Below are 24210 nucleotides of genomic sequence, written 5' to 3'. Positions count from 1 at the left end.
CAGGGGGTAGATGTTGCAGGAAATGTGTGGAAATGTCTGGAAAGCCCAGAAAGCCACCCCCCTCGCTAGCACCCACTTTCCTCGGGGGCATCTTAATGGTCAGGAACTCAAGGGGGAAAAGCACCTTCTGAAAGATGCCCTTCTGATGTGGACTTCAACCTCTCTGTCAGAAGGGCTTTGCCCCTTTGATGACTGCCGTGACCGCTCCCCCTGACCACAACTTGTTTTCCTTCCATTCCTCATGCCAGGTAATTTGAGGAGCTTCACAACCCACTCCATCATCCTGGGCCAACGCGTCAATGCAAAGGGTCTACTAAATGGTTCCCAGCACTCTAGACATGTCTGCCCTTCCTTCTATCAGTAAACTGTTCAAGTCAAGGCCTCGAAGCCTTTTCTGTGGGGATTTCTGGAGATGTGATACAATTTTTCTTGCTAGAGAAGCTGTCACTGTGGCACATTCTCGGACTTGTCCTTGATCTCAGGCCAGAGGGAGGCCTGGAGCTGTTGACCAGCATAGTGTGAGCTCTCTCACCACATGCCGTCCCTCGGTTGGTACCCCTGCACCTTTCCGCATGGATGTCAGAGGTAGAAGATTTGCCAACTCACGGTCTCTTCCTGAGGCAGGAATAGGTGCAGTCTAAGGGAGCTCAGGAGATGCACAGCACATCAGGGGGGAGGGGAGGGGGAGGAGGGGAGGGGAAGGCCACCAGGGCTGTTCCTTTTCAGCAGCCAGGTCTTCAGGAGGACCATATGTGGACATGGATGGGGGTGTGCAGATCCTGTAGGACGAATTATGTGCCTGGCAGGGCAGAACCGACTTGGACTCAGCGAGTCTCAAGTCTAGTCCCGAGGGCCTTAGCTCCATCACCCCAGCTTCCACGGACTCAAGGCCCTTCCTTATCTTTGTGGTGAAGGAAGGCCTTACCGTCTTGACCTCATTGAGTTGGACGATTCGACAAGATCATAACGAATCAATTGCCTTTCCAGTTGGAAACCTAACCTTACCTTCCCTAAGATAGTGGTGGTTTTTATTCTTCTTTCTCTTTTTCCTGCCTTTCTTCTCCCTTTCCCTCCTCCTCTTATTCCCCAGTCCCTCATGGAGTATGTCTAAACCTCCAAAAAGAAAATTCATTTGCCAAATGGTATTTGCCCTGAAAACATTGTCTTAGTTAGGGTTTTACTGCTGTGCATGGACACCATGACGAAGGCAACTCTTTTAAGGATGACATTTAATGGGGGCTGGCTCACAGGGTCAGAGGTTCAGTCCAGTATCATCAAGGTGGGAACATGGCAGCATCCAGGCAGACATGGTGCAGGAGGAGCTGAGAGTTCTACATCTTCATCTGAAGGCTGCTAGCAGAACACTGGCTTCCAGACAGCTAGGATGAGGCTCTTAAAGCCCACACCCACAGTGACGCACCTCCTCCAACAAGGCCACACCTCCTAATAATGCCATGCTCTGGCCCAAGCATATGTAAACCTTTATACACTCACTTCATAGCTTTTATTGGAGGTAAAGTTTGTGTACAAACACTGAGTATACCGGGCAAACAGCCCAGGTCAAGCACAGGGTGATTGAATCATTTGCACAAAGCTTGGAGGCCTCTGAGGGCTCTTGTCATCTGCCCTGAACAGTCAGGGGTGGACATGAATGGCAATCTGTGTGGGAAGGTGGCACCGTTGGGGATAGAGAACAGCCACAGATAGCTGAGGAGAACAGACAAGAGAGAAAATTACACAGGCCGAGGTGGAGGGGGAGAAGGAGGGGGAGGGGGAGTTTGGTGGGGCCAGCATGCTCAGAACTGGGCCTAAGGAAGATGAATGTGGCAGCTCCTAGGACACAGGTTCTTTCCGCCTCCCACTGCCTGTGACATTTTAGATGCTCAACATATGCTCAACACCACAACATCATATGGTCCTCTCTGTGAGGGAGGGTGGCATGGACCAGGTGAGGTCTGTCCAGCTGTGGGGCTCTGGAGGCATGTGTTTGGTTCATGAGAATTTTCCTGAGCCTTCTACCTGGCTCTCCTGTGAAGGCAGGAGAGGCCAGCTACGAAGGTATTCATTTTCGGCCTCCGTGTTAGCAGCGTACCCAGGCCACAAGTCAAAGTGAGGCCTAGAGAAGTCCACTGTGACAGTGAGGAGAGGTGCCCTGACTTCTTAGATGGAGTCCTGACACCAGCTCTGCTTGTCCTTGGAAGTGACTTGCCAAGAGGCCTCTGTGGACAGACATTGGCTCTGTAGAGGACCGGGCCTCTGAGCTGCTGTGTGAGCTTTATAGACTTCACAAAGCTCCAGGACAGAGGCTGGGTTCTATTCCCTTTGCATACCAGCATGGCGCCTCCGCCTCCGGGGAGGGGGTTTCTTTAGCCTTCACCTCCACCTGACTCTTTGATGAGTTCTGCTCCACTGCCCACTCCCAGTTCTGTCCCAGTGCTGATGGGGAATGACCTGGGTCAACAAGCTAGGAAGAGCAAGAAATCAGACACCCTGAGAACCGACCTGAGCCCCTGAGCGGGAGGGGACAGGCTGCCAGCTTCTCTAGAGGCCCCAGAGGGTCTGGTTCCCATCCTTCCCACCCCCTCCCCCAGGGTCTTGCTCCTATTCCTGGGAGAAGTCTGGGAAGTCTAGCCCAGGACAGCTGGGTAGTCTGTGACAAGGCTTTATAGACTGACCTGCTCCTGAAGTGTCCATGGGTAAAGTTATCTGTCACCCGGGCAGCTCCATTTTGAAGACTTTAATGCAGCATGCCTCAGCCCTGAAGTTTTGTGGGTGTGAGTCACTGCCTGTAGAAGGAACTGTGTGCACACAAGCGTGTGTCTGTCTGTCTGTCTGTCTGTCTTGCCTGAAGGAGCTTCTGCTGGTCTTCTGGGACTTCAGTTCTGAGCACTCTCTGGTGACTTAGCTAGACTTTTCTCTGCTCTCTCCGAGGCACAGTTCTGACTGCACCGCCCTCACCCACAGTTCAGAGAAGGCTTCAAAGCAAGGTTTCCCCTAAGCATCCTGTTCCTGTCTGGGCATTGCCCTTGTATCAGTTAAATCATTTTGCTACTGTAACAAAAGCAAAAGCAGCTCATGAAGGAAGGGTTATTTTGTCTTACAATGGAACATGGAGGGGAAGCCATGGTGATATGAATGTAGGTGGCTGGCCACATTGTTTACAGTTAGGAAGCAGAGACAAATGGCTTGCCCAGTTTCTTCCCTCCTTCTCCTTTAGTCTAGGACCGAAGCCCATGGAATGGTACCTCCCACATTTAAGGTGGGTCTTTCCACCTCAATTAAGCCAGTTTGGGTAACTCCTTACAGCCCCATCTGGAGAGATATTTACATGGTGATTCTTGGGTGCATCAAGTTGACAGTAAAGATGGACTGTCACAGTTGTCCTCCGTGGGAGGCCCCATCCAGGACCCCGTGGACTACTGAAACAAAATACCATAAGATGGGTAACTTATAAAGAATAAACATTTACTGCTCATAGTTTTGGAGCCTGGAAGTGCAAGGTCAAGATGCTAGCAGACACGGTGTCTGGCAAGCTTTCCTTTTTTCATAGATGGTGCCTTCCAGCTGTGTCTTTGCACTGTGAAGGGGCCAGCTAGCTCTCTGGGGTCTCTTTTCTAAAGACATTAATCCCTTTATGAGAGCTAATCACCTCCCAAAGGTCCTACTTCCTAATCCAACCACACTGGGGGTTGGGATTTGAACATATAGGCATTCAGACCACATTGCTGGTCGAGGTTCCTTTGGCTCTGCCCTGTCTCCTCATCCTGGCTTTTCAAAGGAGACTTGGAGACTGAAATCTCCATCTGTCACTCATTCGGAGGGGTGTGTCCTATGCAAATCAGTAAACCTTTTAGACTTGAGAATTTGTTACTTATATCTGTTTACCTTCCCATAGCCTTTCACCCCGTGTTTTCTAAATCTCCCTTTTCTTTCCACTGGGGCTATGTGGATTCTTCAGCCCTCAGATCTACCTGTTCTCCAGCTGCTGGCTTCTTTGGGGGCCTTGCCTGAGAGGCCTGAGGCAGCCAGTTCCTAGGCGTTTGTGGAGCATCTGACTTGTGTCCCATGTGTACCAGGTGGGCAGCAGGTGAGCCACACACCTGTGGGCTTCCCTGTCCCAGCGTCCCAGCTGTTCAGGGCTGCGCTGGACCTCCCGGCCTCTGCCCTGCACCTGCATCTCTCCAGCCCCGCCCCCTACCTTTAAGCACAGCTCCTGGCCAAGTCTCAAGAGGTAGTAATTGTCAGCATCAATTTCCAGAATCCTAAGATACACATTTTCCCCTTTCTGATAGTAATCTGTGCCTTATAATTGATGTGTTTATTTAATACGGTGGGATTTATTTTGTTTATTTCCCCACTCACTGAAAATGTTATTTAGCTTGTGATGAATCTTTCAGTTGGTGGCATTTTAACCCTGGGGAAATATGATAAATGCGTAGAATAATCAGGGACATCTGGAAATTATTTTTTAATGGGGCAGAATGACTCTAATGGGAAAAAATGCGGGTAGTCGACCAAAGGGCGGGGGAACTTGGAGATGTCACGGTTGTTCAGATATCACTGGCTCTTGGCTTGTCAAAGACTCCAGATTCCCCTGAGTTTCACTGTTGGTTTTGGAGACCGAACAGGGCAGCTGTTCACAAAGACTACATGACACAGACAGGGCTGAGTTCCGCTGTTCCCAGCTTCTAAGCTTCTAGCTTCTAGGTATAGATGATAAGGCCCTGGAACTCCCAGGGGATAGAGGTGACTGCCGGCAGAACTGGCTTTGGTGTTGAAGAACTTGCTTTTGTCCACTATCCTCCACTGCCTACCTAGTCTGGTGGTGAGCATTTGTATTCCCTTTCACAGACACCAGCTAAAGGCTGCAGAAGAGTGAACCTTCCTTAAGGAGCAGGAGGGTCTGTGGGAAGGGAGGGGCAGTGGCTGCTCCTGGAAGCCAGACAGGCTTCAGCAGGGCAAAGGTAGAAGACACTGGTCAGCTGGTCTCATCTGTGCCTGCCCTGCCCTTGTAAAACCCAGAGCTCATCCAGGGTCTCCTTACTCCTCTCTGTCTCAGTCAATTGCAAGCCAGTTTGAGTTTAGTCAGCCCCAGCCCCTTAGCCCCTCTGCTTCCCCTTCCCCCCATTTCCACAGAATACACCGCCTGGAAGGTGTCAGAAGGGCCAAACCACAGCTGACCACGGACACGTGTATGAAAGAATTCTTATACTGAATACATGTTAATGAGCATTTTAGGCATGTGGCTACATATATTTAAAGTTAGTTTTACCTGTTGATTGATATGGAAAGTTAAAACTACCTGTGTGGGTCTCACGTGTTGGCTTTGCTTTCATCAGTATCCTTTAAGAACACACACACACACACACACACACACACACCCCCCTCCATTTCTTCCCCATGTGGTCCCACCTGTCTTCTGCTCCTGTGCTGGGCTTTCTTTTTCACGCCCTTGTTCCCCACCCCCCCCCCATGCTCTTTCTCTTTTATTGTGTGTGGTGACACTTGGGGACTTGAGAAGAGGGGGCTGGTACCTGCCTTCTCAGGTTCCAGTGTTTGGAAGCTCTGATGCCAATATTCACAAGGCTGAGGGACCTGACTTACTCAAATGCTCGTGGGAATTGAAGTTCCACATAAATATACTCTGACTGACTGTGGAGTCGGGCAGAATTTGTTTTTATTTTTGTTTTGCTTTTCAAACATGTCTGTTACAAAATGTCTACGAGGTGTGTGTGTGTGTGTGTGTGTCATTTACTTCAGTATGAGATGACCTCAGCCATTAAGCTACACCCTATTGACGCCCTCCAGAGTCAGATACCCCACGCCCTAGGCTTCTACAGAGTTGTGTACGTTGCCATGTAAATTTCAGACTAAGCCATTGGATTGCTATTTATTGATTTTAAGATTCCTGGCCCTTGTTTGTGTTCTTCAGATGATTTTTTTTTTTGGTCCCAATACAGCTTATTATCTGCGTTATGGTTGGTACGTATCGTTTATTGTTGAGCGGAGTAGTGTGCAATAATTTCACTTACTTACACAACTTTTTATTTCCCCAGCGACGATCCCCATCCCTTTATGGCTGCTGTGCTTCTTACAGTATTTATATTCTTACCAACGTCTCTGTCGATGTGTAAAATGCCTTCAAAGACTATCCCCCACTCTCCTCTCCTCCAGACCACCTTTCAGATTCTCCAAACCTTTAGAGCAGCTGTGTGCTTGGGAACACTGCACCTCTTTAGACCACGGCCTCCTATTTTGTTGCTTTTCTTTCTTGGATTTTTTTTCTTTCATATAAAAGTTAGTGTTTTCTCTGTTCCCTTTTAGCCTTCTTCAAAAACCTGGTCATCATTGGGTTGCCGGATCAAGTCGGAGGTTTAGAAACTCTGTGTACATGTATGAGAAATAACCTTCCGACTCGTGGGTTCAGGATACTTTATTTTTTTTAAAGATTTATTAATTTATTATATTATAAGTACACTGTAGCTGTCTTCAGACACACCAGAAGAGGGAATCAGATCTCTTTACAGATGGCTGTGAGCCACCAAGTGGTTGCTGGGATTTGAACTCAGGACCTCTGGAAGAGCAGTCGGTGCTCTTAACCGCTGAGTCATCTCTCCAGCCCTGATACTTTATTTTCTTAAATTTATTTTTTTCACTATATGCACATTGGTGCTTTGACTACATGCATGGGTGAGAGTGTCCGAGTCCCCAGGAACTGGAGTTACAGACGGTTGCAAGCTGCCATGTAGGGGCTGGGAATTGAACTCAGGTCCTCTGGAAGGGCAGCCAGTGCTCTTAACCACTGAGCCATCTCCCCAGCCCCAGGGAGCTTTGCATTTTATTGGGGTGCTCTGAACCACAAGAACCTGTGGGAACAATGACTTTCTTTGAATACGCACCCCCTCCTTCCTGTTTCCAGCCCAGTGTATCTGCACAGAGTGCAGAGTAATGTCACACGCCTAGTGACAGACAGAGCAGGGGGTCCCGAAGTCCCATAGACCTTGTTTGCTTTGTGGGTACCCCTGCCTTCTGTGCCTGGTGTGTCGTCCGTCCCCTTCCCCCCACCCTGCCCCGTGCACTGAGACCTTTCTGGGAGGATGGGAAGGGGAGGAGCTGTGGGTGTAGCATCTCTCTCCTGTTTTCTTAGTCCCACACTGTCTCCTGCCTTCCCAAGTAGCTGCTTCCTCCATTCCTGCCCCTTTTAGCCTCCCCCACCCCCAGCAGGTCATCCACTGTTTGTTAACTGACCCTTGGGTAGGCTCTGCTGGGTTTCTGATTTCTTTGCTCATCCCCCATCTGCTTTTCAAACTCTGTTGACATCTGCTGCCTGCTGGTGTCTTCTCTCCTGTTCCCCCAGGCCCTGCCTTTCCCGTATCCCTTGGTTCTTATGTTAGGGATCTTTCTGCAGTGCCAAGTCTGCTGGTTACCTCACAGAAGGACTCCTCAGATGCTGCATTGACCATCGGGCATCTTGTAGAGCTTTATAATTAAGCTCAATTCTAGTCACAAAATACTGGAGTCTTAGTTAAATAAAACTGGCATCTGGCTTATACCTGGATTTGTTTGCTTTAAAGTAAATGCCAATATTACAATAAATGGATTGGTATTTTTTTTTATTAAACATTTTTTATTTTAACCTCCCCCTCCCCCAACCCTCCTCTTGAGACAAGATCCCTCTATGTACCAATGGCAGTCTTCAGACTCCATATACAGCCCAGGCTGGTGTGGATCTCCACCTGCCTCCCGAGTGCTGGGATTAAAGGCCTTTTGCCAACCACGAAGGGCCTCATTGGTATTTTAAAAGGTCACTTTCTGTGTGTTCCTTTCCTGCTTAAAACTGTTAACACAAAATTTCTAGCTGCTTATGTTCGAAAAGAACTTCCTTCGTCAAGTCCGGGGCTTGGCCGGGTCACCCTATACTTTCTCTATGTACAGTTTTCTCACGGGTCCCTCCTTCCTACCTCAGGCGATGCACCAGCAATACAGAAATCGACTGGGAGGAGCCTAATTCAAAAAGGCCGGGCTGGCTTTAGGGGCCCTTAGAACCCTCTGGCGCGTGTCACTTATATTAAAGGCTGCTTTGCTTCTCTGTACATTAAAGCAAACCCAGAATCTTTACATGGAGCATTAAAGACGGCGACACACATATTAAGGCTGTAGATGATCCGCTGTGTTAGGAGGGTCCAGGTTGTCCTTGGGTGGGGACCCCGCTCAGGTGAGAGAGCCCATTGCAGGTCCTCACGGAGATTCCTGTCTTTTGCCTCTACAGGTGCCCCCTTTCAAAGGTCTCAGCATCCTCACGCTACCTCCTGCCGCCACTTCCACCTGGGCCCCCCGCAGCCGCAGCAGCTAGCCCCGGACTTCCCGCTGGCCCACCCCGTGCAGTCGCAGCCGGGCCTCAGCGCCCACATGGCCCCGGCCCACCAGCACAGTGGCACGCTGCACCAGTCGCTGACCCCGCTGCCCACCCTGCAGTTCCAGGACGTCACAGGTCCCTCCTTCCTACCTCAGGCCCTGCACCAGCAATACCTGCTGCAGCAGCAGCTCCTGGAAGCTCAGCACCGCAGGCTCGTCTCGCACCCCAGGTCAGCAGGGGCGGAGCATGGAGGGGGCGGGGCGGGGCAGGGCGGGGAGTGGGCTTCATTCAACCAAGATGGGCTTCTGTCACAAAGTAGTTTTTTAGGGGATGGGTTTTGCCTCCCTTAGTGGCATTGATTTCAGGTCAGACCCTAGTGTGACCCCTCACATCACTCAGATTCAGGGTCAGGGGTTGGGTAAGCAGTGGCCAGTGATGCTCACCGGTGGACTTTTGTTACTTGGGAGATTCGAGTTCTCACAAGTCCCTTCCAGCTCCCATGACAGCCTGATTCTGGTTTGTCTCAAACCATACCAGAGAGTACCAAAAGAAATGACAGATTCTCTGTCCTCCAAAGGGCCAACGTCTATTTGGAGGCGATAGTTGGAGACTGTGGCTGTATGCGCATGTAACCGGATAAAATTAGCAGCGATCAAATATCCTGACATGGCAAGTCACTACCTTTCTTTGAGCCTCAACTGTAAAGGAAAAACTGGATGAGCACAGCTGGGTGCTTCTCTGTCTTCTGGGATTCAGGGCCTTTTTCACACACACACACATACACACACACACACACACACACACACACACACACACACACAAAATTAATGACTACAAAGAACTTCTACTTATATGAGATGACCATGTTAGAAATTTTAAAGTATCTATTAATTCATTAAAAATAACAATAGCTACTGAATGCTAAATTTTTAAATGTTCTTTTTAATTATTAATTCTTTTCCCTTTAATGAAAATAGAGGGTTTTTTTTCTCATATAATACATCCTGGTTATGGTCTCTTCTCTCTCTACTCCTTCCAGTTCCTCCCCATCTCTCCTTCTATCGGGAATCCACCCCCTTTCCGTCTCACATTAGAAAACAGACAGGCTTCTAAGGGTTGATTACTATCAACCCTTAGACATGATATAATAAAATAAGATAAAACAACAGAAAACAACAGTTGGAGTTAGGCAAAACAAACCAACAACAGGAAAAGAGTCCAAGGGAAGGAAGGCACAAGAAACAGAGTTCTCACTGGTTTGCACACTCAGGAATCCCATAAAAACATTAAATTGGAAGCCATAACATATACACGGAGGACCTGGTGCAGATCTGCGCAGGCCCCCTGCGTGCTGCCTGAGTGTCTCTGAGTTCATATGAGCTTTTCTCATGTTGATTTAGAGAGCCTTATTCTCCTGATGTCCCCCTCCTCTGCTGTGTCCGAGAGAAGGGGTTTGATGGAGGCATTCCATTTAGAGCTTTGTGTTCTGAGCTCTGTTCCCTCCCTACCTGCGCAGGCCATTACGCAGAGGTCTCCGTATTTGTTCTCATCTGTTGCGGGAGGATGCTTCTCCGGTGATGGCCGAACAAGGCACCCATCTATAAGTGTAGCAGAATGTTATTGGGAGTCATTTTACTGCCGGGTTGTTTTGTTTTGTTTTTAGAACGGTCGTGTTTTAGTTTACACTACATCCCGGGGTCATCTAGCCTCAGGTTCTTGGTCACCCAAGCCGTGTCGGGTACGGGTTCCTTCTCGTGGAATGGAACTTAAATCAGATGTCGGGCGGTCACTCCCACAAGCTTTGGGACACTTTTGCGCTAGCAAATCTTGCAGACGGGACGGCATTGTAGATCAGAGGGTCTGTGGCTGGGTCGGTGTCTACGTTTCTCTTTTGGTACCTCCCTGTGACAAAGACACTAGAATGTAAGGACGAAGGCTCTATGTAGGCACCAGCTCAGCTCGCACATAATGCAGTGGGTTGTGTGGGCGCTGTCTTCAGCCACGGGGCCTCGCCGTCAGCTTGAGGTCTCGGCAACAGCCTGGGTTGTTTGGGCCAACAACTCAATTATATGTAACTCAGTCCTGGGACTGAAAACTTCATTCGGTGACAAGAGATGTCCATCTTTGGGGGGAGGGGGCGGGGTTGTCTGTCTCCTCCATTATTTGACAATTTCAATCAGATTTCTTTCATATATGTATGTATTTCAGGAAGCTTTCACCGTATTAAGTTTCTATGCCACTCCTCAAATGATCCTTGATTTTAGGTGTTTCTGTTTTCCCTCCCTTGTTCCTCTCTCCCCCTTCACTTGATCCTACAGTTCCAGCCCCCTACCCCACCACACATAACTATTCTATTCTCTTTCCTAATGAGATCTGTCTGCCCCCATTCCACCCCCCGCCCCTTACTCCATACCTACTCTCTATTGTCCTATGGGTTGTAGCTTGGTTATCATTGGCTAAACAGCTAATACCCACGTGTAAGTGGAGACATACCATATATGTCTTTCTAGATCTAAGATACCTCCCCGTAGAAAGATTTTTCTGTTTCCATCCATTTGTCTGCAAATTTCGTGGTTTTATTATTATTAACCGCTGAGTAATACTCCATTGTATAAATATATCACTTTTTCTTTAGTCATGCTTCTGTTGAGGGGTATCTAGCTTGTTTCCCATTTCTGGTTATTGTGAATTGAGCAGCGATGAACACGGCCGAACAAGCGTCTTTGTGGGAGAGTGAAGCATCCTTTGAGTACACCCCCACATTGTGTAGCTGGGTCTTGAGGTACAACTATTCTCAGCTTCCTGAGGAACCACCACACTGATTTCCGCAGTGGCTGTAAAAATGTGTGCTCCCACCAGCAGTGAATGAGTGTTCCCTTTACATAGCTTGTGCTGTCACTTGTCTTGGGATCTTAGCCTTTCCGACAGGTGTGAGATGAAACCTCCAAGTGGTTTTGATTTGCATTTCCCTGACGTGGAACGATGTTGAACATTTTTAAGTCTTTCTCAGCCATTTGGTTTCCCTTTTTGAAAAAGTTTCTGCTTAGACCAATTGTTAATTGGGTCATTTGTTTTCTTGATATCTAGTTTTCTGAGTCGTCTGCCTATTTTGGATATTGGATGTACAATTAAAAAAACTTTAAACATTTTCCCCCATTCTATAGGCTGCTGCTTTGTCCAAACAATGTGTCCTTTTCAGTTGCATGAGGTTCCATTTATTAATTGTTGATCCTGATGCCTGTACTGTGTTCTGTTTGGGAAGTCTTCTCTTGTGTCAGTGAGTTCAAGGCTACTCTCTACTGTCTCTTCAGTCAGGTTCAGTGTACCTGGTTTTAGGTTGAAGTCCTTGATCCACTTACAGTCAAGCTTTGTGCAGGATGATAAATATGAATCTATTTGCATTCTTCCACATGCAGCCATCCAGTTCGACCAGCGCCATTTGTTGACAATGCTATCTTTCTTTTTTCTAGTGTGAATTTCTGGCTTCTTTATAAAAAAAATAAATAAAAATCAAGTGTAGGTGTGTGCATTTATGACTGGGTCTTCTGTTGGATTCCATTGGTCAATGTGTCTATTTCTGTACCAGTGTTGTGCTGTTTTAGATTACCATACCTCTGTAGTGCAACGGGAAATCGGAGACAGTTAAATCTCCTGAAGTTCTTTATTGTCTGGTATTGTTTTAGCTGTTCTGGGTTTCCGAGTTTTCATACGAAGCTGAAAACTGTTCTTTCGAGATCTGTGAAGAATTGTGTTGGAGGTTTGGATCTGTAGACTGCTTTGGGTCGGAGGGTGGTTTCTACTCTGCTCATCCGACTGATCAATGAGCACGGGAGATCCTTCCATCTTCTGATATCTGCTTCAGTTTCTTTCTTCAATGTCTTAAAGGGTTCTATGTTTGTTTGTTTAATCACACAAGCTTGGTTAGAGTTACCCCAAGATATTTTCTATTTTTTGAGGCTACTGTATGTAGAAGGTGTTGTTTCCCCGATTTCTTTCTCAGTCTGTTTGTCATTTGTACAGAGGAGGGTTACTGATTTTTGTGGGCTAATTTTATATCTCGCTACTTTGCTGAAAGTGTTTATCAACCATAGGGGCTTCCCGGTGGAGTTTTTAGGCTCACTTGTGTATGTTATCATGTCGTCTGAAAATAAAGATGGACGTCTTCTTTTCCTGCTTGTATTCCCTTGATCTCCTTCAGTTGTCACATTGCTCTGGCCTAAGATTTTAAGCACTACATTGAATAGGTATGGAGAGATCTGCTAATTTTGTCTTGTTACTGATTTTAATGGAATTGATTTGAGTTTTTCTCCCTTAGTGTTGATCTTGGCCACCGACTTGCTGTAAACTGCCTTTGTTATGTTTGAGTGTGTGTGTCCCTTGTATCTCTTATCTCTCCAGGACTTTATTGTGAAGAGTATTGGATTTTTCAAAGACCCCTCTTTTCATCTAATGAGATGATCATGTGGTTTTTGTTTTGATTTTCCTTTTGGTTTTTGTGGTGGATAACATTTATTCATGATATTGAACCATCCCTGCATCTCTGGGATGAAGCCTACTTGATCATGGTGGATAATCTTTTTGCTGGATTCTTGGATTCCACTTACAAGTATTTTCTTGAAAAAGTTGGCATTTGTGTTCATAAGAGAAATTGGTCTATGATGTTCTTTCCTTGTTGGGTCTTTATGCCATTTGATATCAGGATAATTGTGGTCTTGTAATACAAATTAGGAAGTGTTCCTTCTGCGTCTATTTTGTGGAGTCATTTGATGGGTATTGGTACCAACTCTTCTTGGAAAGTCTGGTAGAATTCTGTGTTAAAACCATCTGGCCCTGAGCTGTTTTGGGTTGGGAGACTTTCAATTATTTCTTCTATTTCATTTGGGGTTATGGGCCTGTTTAAATTGCTTATCTGATCTTGACTTAACTTTGAAAAGTGGTATCTAGTCAGAAAATTACCCATTTCTTTCAGATTTTCAAATTTGGTGGAGTACATGTTTTTAAATGTATATCTCTACGATTCTCTGGATTTCCTTGGTGTCTGTTGCTATATATATATATATATATATATATATATATATATATATATATATATATATCCTTTTCTTTCATTCATTCGTTCATTCATTCATTCATTTCTAATTTTGTAAATTGGATATTCTTCCTACCTTTTAGTTAATTTGGATAAGGGTTTGTTTCATTGTTTCTGTATATTGTATTCTTTGCTTGTTTACTTCTATTTTGTTTATTTCAGCCCCGAGTCTGATTATTTCTTGCTGTCTACTCTTGGGTGTGATTTCTTCTTTTTGTCTAAGAGTTTTCTAGGGTGCTATTGAGTTAGTAGTGGGATCTCTCTCTAAAGTGTATTTCAATGCTGACACACAGTCCTGGGACTTTACTCGTCCCTCAGGACCTCCTTCACCATGTCCCGCAAATCCGTGTATGGTGCATATTCAATTTCTATCTGGTTCCAGAAAGTCTTTAATTTCTTTCTTCCTCTTTTTCCTTCTCTTTTTTGGAGGCAGGGTCTCACTATGTGCCCACAAAGTGTGGTGGAATTCACTTTGTAGACCAGGCTGGCCTTGAACTCATAGAGCTCCACCTGCCTCTGCCTCTTCAGTGCTGGGATTAAAGGGCTGTCTCCTTATGCCCAGTTTAATTTCTTAATGTCTGTCTTGACCCACTTTTCATTCAGTAGTGAATTGTTCAGTTTTCATGAGTTTTTAAGTTTTTTGTTGTTTTTGTTGTATTGATACTCGGCTTTAATCTGTCATATAAGATGTAGGGTGTTATTTGAATTTTCTTGTATCTGTTGAAACTTGCTTTGTGTCCGAATACGTGGTAAGTCTTAGAGACAGTTCCATGAGATGCAGAGAGGAAGGTATACTCTTTTGTGTTTGGGTGGGATGTTCTGTAAAAAATTGTTAGGCCCATTGGTTTATAATATCTGTTGGTTCCAGCATTTCTGCTTAGTTTTTGTCTGTTTGACCTATCTATTGGTATTAAGATCTCCCAATATTAGTGCGAGAGTGTCAATATGTGATTTGAGCTATAATAGTATTCCTTCTATGAACTCGGGTGCTGCTTTGTTTGGAGCACAGAAGATAAGAATTAGGGTGTCCTCTTGGTGAACTTTCCTTTGATGAATGTGTAGTGTCCTTCCCCATCTCTTCTGATTAGTTTTGGTTTGAAGTCTATTTTGTCAGACATTGAAATAGATACAGTAGCTTGCTTCTTTAGGCCAGTTTGCTTGGAATATCTTTACCCCTCCTTTTTACCTTAAGATGATGTCTATTCTTGATGTTCAAGTGTATTTCTTGGATGCGGCAGAAGGACAGATCCTGTTTTCACATCCATTGTCTTTTTTTTCCCTGGAGCTGAGAACTGAACCCAGGGCCTTGTGCTTACTAGGCAAGTGCTCTACCACTGATCTAAATCCCCAACCCCACATCCATTGTCTTTATTGGGAACTAAGACTATTGATGCTGAAATATATCAGTGAACACTTAATGATACCTGTTACTTTGTTGTGGTGTTATGTACATGCGTGCAGTGTGTGTGTGTGTGTGTGTGTGTGTGTGTGTGTGTGTGTGTTTTCCCTCTTTGATTTTCTGGTCTGGGATTATTTACTCCTTGTGTTTTCTTGAGTATAGTTAACTTCTTTAGATTAGCATTTACCCTCTAGCTCCTTCTGTAGGGATGGATTTGTAGATAGATATTGCTTAAATTTGGTTTTATCTTGAAATGTCTTATTTTCTTCATCTATGGTGATTGAAAGTTTTGCTGGGTATTATAATCTGGGCTGGTCTCTTAGGATCTGTAGCACATGTTAAAGGCCCTTTGGGCCTTTAAAGTCCCCACTGAGAAGTCTAATTCTAATTAATTAATTCTAATGAATTCTGATAGGTAATTAGGTGTAATTCTAATAAGTCTGCATTTATATGTTACTTGGTCTTTTCCCCTTGCAGTTTTAAATGTTCTTTCTTTGTGCTGTATGTTTAGTGTTTTTATTATTATGTGTCAAAGGAAATTTCTTATCTGGTCCAGTCTATTTGGTGTTCTGTAGGCTTCTTGTCCCTTGATGGGCGCCTCCTTCTTTAGGTTAGGAAAATTTTCTACGATTTTGTTGAAAATATTTTCTGTACCTTTGACCTGGGTTCCTTCTTCCTATTATTTCATCCCCTTTTATTCCTATTATTCTTAGATTTGATCTTTTCACAGTGTCCTAGATTTTCTGGTTGTTTTGTGCCAGATTTTTTTTTTATTTAACATTTTCTGTGACTGAGGTACCCAGTTTTTCTATTGTGTCCTCAATGCCTGAGATTCTCTCTTTTCTCTTAATATTCTGTTGTTGAGACTTGCCTCTGAGGTTCCTGTTTGTTTTTCACTTCCAGATCCCCCAGTTTGGGTTTTCTTTATTGAGTCTATTTCTACTTCTAGGTCTAGGTCTTGAAAGGTTTATTCCTTTCCTTCTACGGTTTGTTTGCATTTCCATAGATTTCCATAAGGGATTCATTCATTTCCTCCTTGAGGAGTTCTGTCATGCTCACACAGGTGATTTTAAGGTCTTTTCCTTGCACTCCAGCTGTGCTGCATTACTTAGGGCCTCTCATGGTAGGCTTGTGAGCGCTAGTGGAGATGCACTGTCCTGCTGTTACTGTTGTGTTTTTATGTGGGTGTCTAGGCGTCTGGGTTTGGGAAGATTGTAATTCTAGGTGCTGATACCTGGTCTTGTCTTTGTTGAATGGGTGTTTTGTTCCTTGATTTCTGTTTCCTCTCTGGTTCTTAGGTGAATGTGGTGGCTGGGTATTGCTGGGGAGGAAATTCTTCTGGGATCCTGACAGGTGTGGTCACTGGGGGTTCCAGGTAAAATGTGTTTCTAGGTATAGGGAGCAGACACCTAGGAATGGGGATGGTCTAGGAGAGGTGCTCAGGGGGTCTAGAGGAGAGAAGAAAGCAGAGTGTTTCACCAGGGTCTGGTTAATCCCCTGGGAATAAGACAGATGGTGAGAAGAGACTATGGCAGATGGTCTGCTACAGAGCTGGAGGTGAGGCTGGGAGATTGTATCTGGAGAGAGGATGGTCAGGTGAAGATCTGCAGGTAGCCTATCTGCTTCCCTGGCCTCAGTGGCCTTTGGGTTCTCAGGGGTATAAAGTATTCATATGAAAAAGGACTGCGATTCAATCTAGTGAGAACCACTCAGAGTGTATTTGCTAGTCTCTGTGGCCTGTGGTTTAACACAACTTATCTGTGCTGTCATGTCTGCCTCTGTGCTAGATCTTGAAGAGTCCTATGTCACAAAGTTTCTGGAAAGTTCCACTGTTTTCCTGCAAGAGAGTAAAGGGTGAGAAGGGAAATAGCTTTTCCTCTCAAGCTACCTGAAAAGAGATTCAGAGACTCCTAAGGGTGCTTGGGAGAACTCAACAACTGCTGGGTTTGGTGATAAATAGGTCCCTAGGCTTTGGTGACCAGAGGACTTGGGTGGCTGGGACAAGGTTGCAGGAAGTAAAGGAGAAAGGCTGCCATGATTTAGTGTGTTCAGGGAGCCCTTCCTGGAGGAGGCTGACTCTGACCTGGGTCTTGAAAGCTAGGAAGGGTGTGGTGGAGAGAAGAGCATGGTGGCAGCAGATGAAAGGATTTGGGGAAGCAGTTTCTGCCCACCTGGGAAATTCCTTGGTGTTTGGGAACTCCAGTTTCTGTAGGGGATAGCAGAGTGGGGCATCTAAGGTAGGTGGAGAGGTGTTACACAGAGTTCCTGGGAGCTTGGCTGGCTCAGGCAGTTCTTCACACACTGACGACTCTTGCTTTCTGTGTAGGCGGAGTCAGGATCGAGTGTCCGTCCACCCCCACCGCCTTCACCCCAGCTTTGACTTCGGCCACCAACTGCAGACACCTCAGCCCCGGTATCTGGCTGAGGGCACTGACTGGTGAGTCTCCAGATGCTGGGGAGCTCAGGAGGGGGGGAAGAAGGAGGGAGGGACAGGGGTGGGGGGGATGGGAGGGAGAGAGGGAGGGAAGAAGGAAGGAGAGATAGGGGATGGGAGGGAGGAGGAAGGGAAGGGGTAAGGAGGGACTTGGGGGAGGGACAGGGATGGGAGGGAAGGAAGAAGGAAGGAGGAACAGGGAGGGAGGTGGGAGGGAGAGGGTAGGAGGGAGAGAGGGAGAGAGGGAAGGAGGAAAGAAGGATGGGGCATGGGAAGGGGAGGGAGAAAGGGAGGGAGGGAGGGAGGGAGGGAGAGGAAGAAGGAGGTAGGGAGGGAGATTGTACCAGATCCATGGAGTTTCTGTTTTGCATGACTTTTGAATAATGCAGATTAGTCCTCAGTCCACTCAGTGGAACTGGGAACTCACTGTCCTGTGCCAAGACTGGAGCTCAGTGCTCATGGTCCTGCCAGAAAGAAGGGAGACAGGATGTGAAGCATTGCCTAAGTTCAGTAGTGCCATAAACCACTGGACTCTAGAGGACAGCTTGGGAGGAGAATTCAGTGATGCTAGGGTGGTCAGGGAAGGCTTCCTGGAGGAGGTGGAGGGAAGAATCCACAGAGAAAGGATAGAATGTGAGAAAGGCAGCACAGAGAGCATGACTTGGACCAAGGTTAGAGGAAAGCTTGGGGCTGCGGATGGGGCGAAGGAGAAAGGTGGAGGATGTTGCTGTGCCTTAGAGGTGGGGCCCTAGGGGGTCTTTCCATTGCCTGTACTTTTGGGACTCTGCAGCCCATTCAGGGACTCCTAAGGGTGCTTGGCAGAACTTGACCACTGCTGGGTTAGTGATGGATAGGGCCTTAGGCATTGGTGACTCTCAGATGTAACCCAGGAAATGTCTTGTCTTAGGAGAGTCCGACTAGACCCCCGCAGGCACTTTACAAACACATTCAGTTCACTGAGTATTCATAGGTAAAGGACATCATGCCTCTAGTGGATTTCTGAGTATCTGTTGCTAAGGTTTCTTTCCTGGGGAAGCAACATCCCATGCATTCAGGGTCCAAATGACAAATCAAAAGTTTGATTTCACTCAAGTTTGCCCTCAAGAACTGTCTTAGTCATTCCCACACAAACATCAGGACCAAGAAGCAAGTTAGGGAGGAAAGGGTTTATTCAGCTTACACTTCCACATTGCTGTTCATCACCAAAGGCAGTCAGGACTGGAACTCAAGCAGGTCAGGAAGCAGGAGCTGATGCAGAGGCCATGGAGGGTGCTGCTTACTGGCTTGTGTCCCCTGGCTTGCTGAGCTTGCTTTCTTATAGAACCCAAGACCACCAGCCCAGGGACGGCACCACCCACAATGGGCTGGGTCCTCCCCCTTGGATCACTAATTGAGAAAATGCCTTACAGCTGGATCTCATGGAGGCATTTCCTCAAGGGAGGCTCCTTTCCCTGTGATAACTCCAGCTTGTGTCAAGTTGACACACAGAACCAGCCACTACAAGAACCAACGAGTTTATTAGTGTACAGACAGGAGCTGCTTACAGGATCATGCATGACTGGGAAGTTCAATGCTCCCCTCCCTCCTCCTACTGAGAGAAAGCCTGAGTGGGATGCAGGCACAGTTGATCTCAGGAAGATGGAGGCAGTTTGTGTACATCAGAGGGCAGTGTACATAGCCATAGTTCTGCGAAGGTGTCTCAATCTAAAGAAGGGTGCACATATATACATACACTTACATACACACGTGCATTTGTGTGCTCATGTAGAGACACAGAAACAGAAGGGCTGTCATGGTGACGTGTGTCCTGGAATTCTTCGTGTTTCTTGTAACTTTTAGATAAAGAATACAGGATAGTTGGGATGGGAGGGAGAGAATATTCCTCAGTGGGAAAGGAGGGACACCTTTTTAAAAGCTGTGTCATCTTCCACACCTTGGGTCAGGAAAGCTGGTTCGGTCAGTGTGGCTTTGGAAGCTCCTTCCGTGGTAGCTGAGAATGACACACAGCTTTGTTCTTGCTGGCTGACCGATTCCCGTGCTTCCGGTGCCAGCAAGAGTGCTGTAAGCATCCTCTGTTGTCTCCCATCTTCAGAGCATCCTCGGCTACTCTCTGTTAAACCGAACAATCTCTTCAAAGACAAATCACACTACTGCCAAATTCGGCCCAGCTTTTTCCTAATTAGCAGATTCAAATTAGGAAGGTTTAATTGCAGTCTGGATTAAATCCTGTCCCTCGGCAGTCAAGTCAAGTCAGTTTGGTTTAATTCAGCACACATAGAGCACCCAGAGCCCTTGTACAACAGCTGAGTGAGTTGAACACAAACACAGGGTCCAACAGTGTATGTGGGACTACACAGGTGACAGAGAAGGGTCACCCCTCGAGGGCACCAGCCCTGCCCTTGACTTTCTTATCCATTCAGCCCTGCTCTTCTTTCTTGTTTCAACATTTCTGCCTTCCCAGGGGTCCCATTCCCTGCTGCCCTGAGGAACATGAAGAATGAGGGTCTAAGAGGCTGATCCATATTTCACCATCCTGTGGGGACCCGCCCTGGGCTCAGCATGCTTGTCTTATTCCCACTGGGGTTCTTCTCTCTTGTCATGAGCTCTGCTTCAGCAAGAGTGGGCCCAGTAGCCAGAAGGGTTTTTTCCTTCTTTCCTTCCTTCCTTCCTTCCTTCCTTCCTTCCTTCCTTCCTTCCTTCCTTCCTCTCTTTCTTTCTTTCTTTCTTTCTTTCTTTCTTTCTTTCTTCCTTTCTTTCTATTCCTTCCTATCTATCTATCTGTCTGTCTGTCTGCCTGCCTGCCTGCCTGTCGGTCGGTCTATCTATCTATCTATCTATCTATCTATCTATCTATCTATCTATCTATCTATCTATCTACTGTCTGTACATCTGTCTATTATATATCATCTATCTATTTATCATCTATCTATTATCTATCTACCATCTGTCTGTCCATTTATGTATGTATGTATGTATGTATGTATGTATGTATGTATGTATCTATCTATCTATCTATCTATCTATCTATCTATCTATCTATCTATCTATCATCGATCACTCACTCTAACTGTATCCCCATCTTCCTCTGTGGAGCATGCTTACCTGAAGAAGACAGCCTGGTTCTTAGCCAACAGAAAATGCACTGTAGGTGAGGTTCCTCTCACCGTCTGCAGGGAGCTCCTGGGAGGGAAGGACTTGTCTTCAATAGCTACCACCCACCCAGTCTGTCTGTCTGTCTTTCTTTCTTTCTTTCTTTCTTTCTTTCTTTCTTTCTTTCTTTCTTTCTTTCTTCCTTCCTTCCTTCCTTCCTTCCTTCCTTCCTTCCTTCCTTCCTTCCTTTCTTTCTTTCTTTCTTTCTTTCTTTCTTTCTTTCTTTCTTTCTTTCTTTCTTTCTTTCTTTCTTTCCCGGAGCTGAGGACCAAACCCAGGGCCTTGCGCTTGCTAGGCAAGAGCTCTACCACTGAGCTAAATCCCCAACCCCAGTTTTTTTTTTTTTCTTAAACCACCAGAAGCCATTGGATTCTGTTCTAGGTCACTCTAAGGGTTTGGCTTCAGGCCTGGCTCAGCCCCAAGTTTAAGGCTCTCCTGACCTTACTTTAGGATATCTTATCTTTCCCAGTCAGTTCTCCAAGTACCAGTCCCGGCCTAAGACTGAGCAGTAGCATCAGGCTTGGGAGATAAATCTCAGAGAGCTCCCTTCCCTACCCATGCCTAAAACCTGTCCCTGAATCGAGCCACAGCCCATCCTTGTCATGGTCTACAGTTCAGTTTGTCCCAACTCTGAGTCCCAGGATGGACTGTACCCAGCTCCACCTAAGGACAGCTTTGCAGGTATCTGGGTCCTACAGGTAAAACATGATGGATTGTGAGGGCCTCCTGCTGTTCTTTCTCAGAGGCAGCCCTTTTTCTACCAAGTCCCAAGGGCTTCAGAGTCTAGAATCACCCAAGAATGCTGCTGGCACTTTGAGAGACAGGTTTCTGGGAAGAATGTACCATTCTGCATAGCGATAAGACCACGTCAGATTTTTATAAAAATTAGCAGTGGAAATAAACTTGAGCTTGATGTTTGTACATGGAGGAAACGAGTCAGATATGTGCAGGAGGGGGCATAAGGGATCTCTGTAACACATCTCTGAATTAGTCTTCGAACCCCCAAACTTGGCTGTCACAAGATGGTAGCAACAGGAGAAAGGGTTATGACAGCTTCCACAGGAAACCGTGTCTTCAGGAGCAAGTTCGATGCAAAATTACCAAGGGTCTGGCTTTGTAGATGCATTCCCTGGGACAGGGCTGCACAACAGTGCATTTGCATTGATTGTGCTTTTCTGTCGACGTGTGTGGTCAAGAGAAGTTCCCTTGACAAGGGGCAGAGACTATGTTTATCTGTGGGGATAAGGACAGAGGCTTATAGATCGTTGCTAGGGGTTATGCTGGCTTAGTAAATTAATATGACAAAAATTAGTGAGAAAGGAAATCATGAATTTGAAGGAGAGTGGAGAGAGTTTGGAGGGAGGAAAAAGAAGGGAGAAACGTAGTTCTATTATAATCTCAAAAATTAAAAAATGTGGGTTGGGGACTTAGCTCAGTGGTAGAGCGCTTGCCTAGCAAGCGCAAGGCCCTGGGTTCAGTTCCCAGCTCCGAAAAAAAGAAAAGAAAAAAAAAATTAAAAAATGAAAGAGTCTGTGAACTACATCTCCAGCTGATTGAGCATGAGCCCAGGAGAACATTTCTTCTCCTCATCTTCCTCCTTCTCTTCCTTCTCCCCCAAAACCCCCACTGTAGCTTCTTGAAGTGGACCTTTCCGTGGTGACTCTTCTTCATTTAGCACAAGGATACATAAAGTCGTAGACTAAAAGATAGAATATTTCCTAATTTTCATTCTGACTAGTATTGTTGGCTTATTCTGTGAATTATGAGGGAGAGGTTAAAGTCTACAGCTATAATTATGTGTTTGTTTCTTTGTTTTGTTTTTTACAAGATTAGTTTATGTTGCATTTTTGCCCACCTGTAAGGATATCCTATGTGTGCAGTGCCCTTGGTGGCCAGGAGAGGGCGTCAGAACCCCCTCAGTTTATAGTTGATAGGTGGGTGATGGGAACTGAACCTGGGTCCTCTGCAAGAACAGCTAGCGCTTTTAACCACCAAGCCATCTGTCTCTCCATCCCCTACTTGTTTCTTTGAATTCTGTCAGGTTTTGCTTCACTTTGATTTGTAAATATTGGGAAAATATTTCTCATCTATTAAGATGTATACAATTAATTGTTATGTCTTCAAAATGAAATGACGTCACAGTTAGGTTTCTCTTTGGTTATGCTCCCTGGGTCCAATTTTGCTTTGTCTGATATTGACATAGACATTCTAACTTTCTTCCAATGGTGCTTGCTTCTTTTTCTTTTCTTCTGACTAAAATAAAAACAAACAAACTAACAAATAAATAAAGGTTTGTTTATGTTTTTTTTTACCTTTTTAAAAAAAATGGAAAACAGAATCTTTGCTTATACAATACATCGCAACCATAGTTCCTCCTCCCTCCACTCCTCCCCCTCCATTTTGTCTTCAGAAAAGAGCAGGCCTCCAAGAGACAACAGCCAAACAGGGCAAAACAAAACACAGTAAGACAAGGCAAAGCCCAAAACATAAAAAAATTAGGGCGGAGTTTTGTTATAGATCCCTGGCTGGTCTAGAACTTTCTAGACTTGGTGCACCTCAAACTCATAGAGATCAGCCTGCCTCTGTCTCCTGCCTCTGTCTCCTAAGTGCCAGGATGAAAGGCATGCGCTACCATGGTCAGCTACCTTTCATTTTTTCTGTCTTTGTTTTTAAAATATCAAGTGGTTGGCTGTTGTTTTCCAGATAAAAGTCTGTGCTCATTAATAGGAATATATGGGACATTTACTTTTATTGTAATCACCCACATAGTTAAAGCTGAATGCACTGTCTTGTGCTTTGTTTCTGTTTACCTTGTCTTCTTTGTCTATCGTGTGCCTTCTTCTGGATTCGTTCAATGCTAGGAATAAATGCTAGAATGCTAGGCTCACAGTTGTGCCACTAATTTGTTTATTTTTTTTTTTAGTTTATTAGTACTTAGCTTACGAATATGTATACTGTCACCCTACCCTAAATAGGTTATATTGCTTTGTGTGAAGTAGAACCATGCACTAAAAACTGTATATTTACATTTCTCCTTATACATTCTCTGCTATTCCTTCTATGGTTATATGTATGTATGTATGTATGTATGTATGTATGTATGTATGTATATGTATATGTGCATATATACTATAACTAGCACAATACTAACAATTTTGCTTTAAACCAGTGGTCTTAATCAAATTAAACTGAGGTTTAATTTGCTTGCATTTTTTCTTTTTGTCTGCATGCTTCATTTAGATTGTTTTTATCTCTGTCCATTTAAATCACTAATCTAAATCTGCTCTTGACCCAGCCTGGTGAAGTTTCCATTTCGGACGTTGCACTTTTCATCCCAGGAAGATCCACTTAGGCAATTTTCTGAAACCTCTTTCCCATGCTTCCACTTCTGTCCATATACTTGAAAATGATGGCTATTTTTAGCCTCTTTATTTGCGCATCCCACCATGACCGTCACTCTCGCGAGTTGGGGTATTTCCGAGGTTTTTTTTCCCCTATTGAAGGACACTTGTCCTTCTTTTTAACATGAAGTTATTTCCTGTGGATCGACGGCCATCCTGAGCTGTAGGTTACTGAGTAAGTGGGTTTGCTCGTGTCGTTTGCAGAGTGTTGGTAAACTTTGTTCTGGCGCTCGTGGAAGCGCTTGAGGCTTTGTTAAGTCTCATTATGGCAGATCTCAAATACCCCTGAGTAACAAGTGCTCTAGATCTGCCTTGATGGAGCTTACGGGCCAGCTTTACAAGATTGTTCTGGGCTCTGCTGAATGCCCTTAGTGATCCACT

The 24210-nt window shown here is 45.6% G+C and overlaps 1 protein-coding gene across 2 annotated transcripts in view; it reads left to right on the top strand.

Annotated features, from left to right (window-relative positions):
- The window catches only part of Ark2c (arkadia C-terminal like ring finger ubiquitin ligase 2C), a 116252-nt gene that overhangs the window by 75080 nt on the left and 16962 nt on the right, over window positions 1-24210 (top strand). For both annotated transcript variants that reach the window (XM_039096778.2, NM_001164505.2), the window contains exons 2-3: window positions 8270-8585; window positions 17171-17281. In XM_039096778.2, the coding sequence (XP_038952706.1) occupies window positions 8410-8585; window positions 17171-17281 (287 nt within the window). In that variant the 5' untranslated portion in view covers window positions 8270-8409. The remainder of the gene's footprint in view (window positions 1-8269; window positions 8586-17170; window positions 17282-24210) is intronic.

This window comes from Rattus norvegicus, chromosome 18, assembly GCF_036323735.1.
Source record: "Rattus norvegicus strain BN/NHsdMcwi chromosome 18, GRCr8, whole genome shotgun sequence".
Lineage (NCBI taxonomy): Eukaryota > Metazoa > Chordata > Mammalia > Rodentia > Muridae > Rattus > Rattus norvegicus.
Note: the sequence above shows the minus strand (reverse complement) of the source record. Positions and strands in the feature narration are given on the sequence as shown.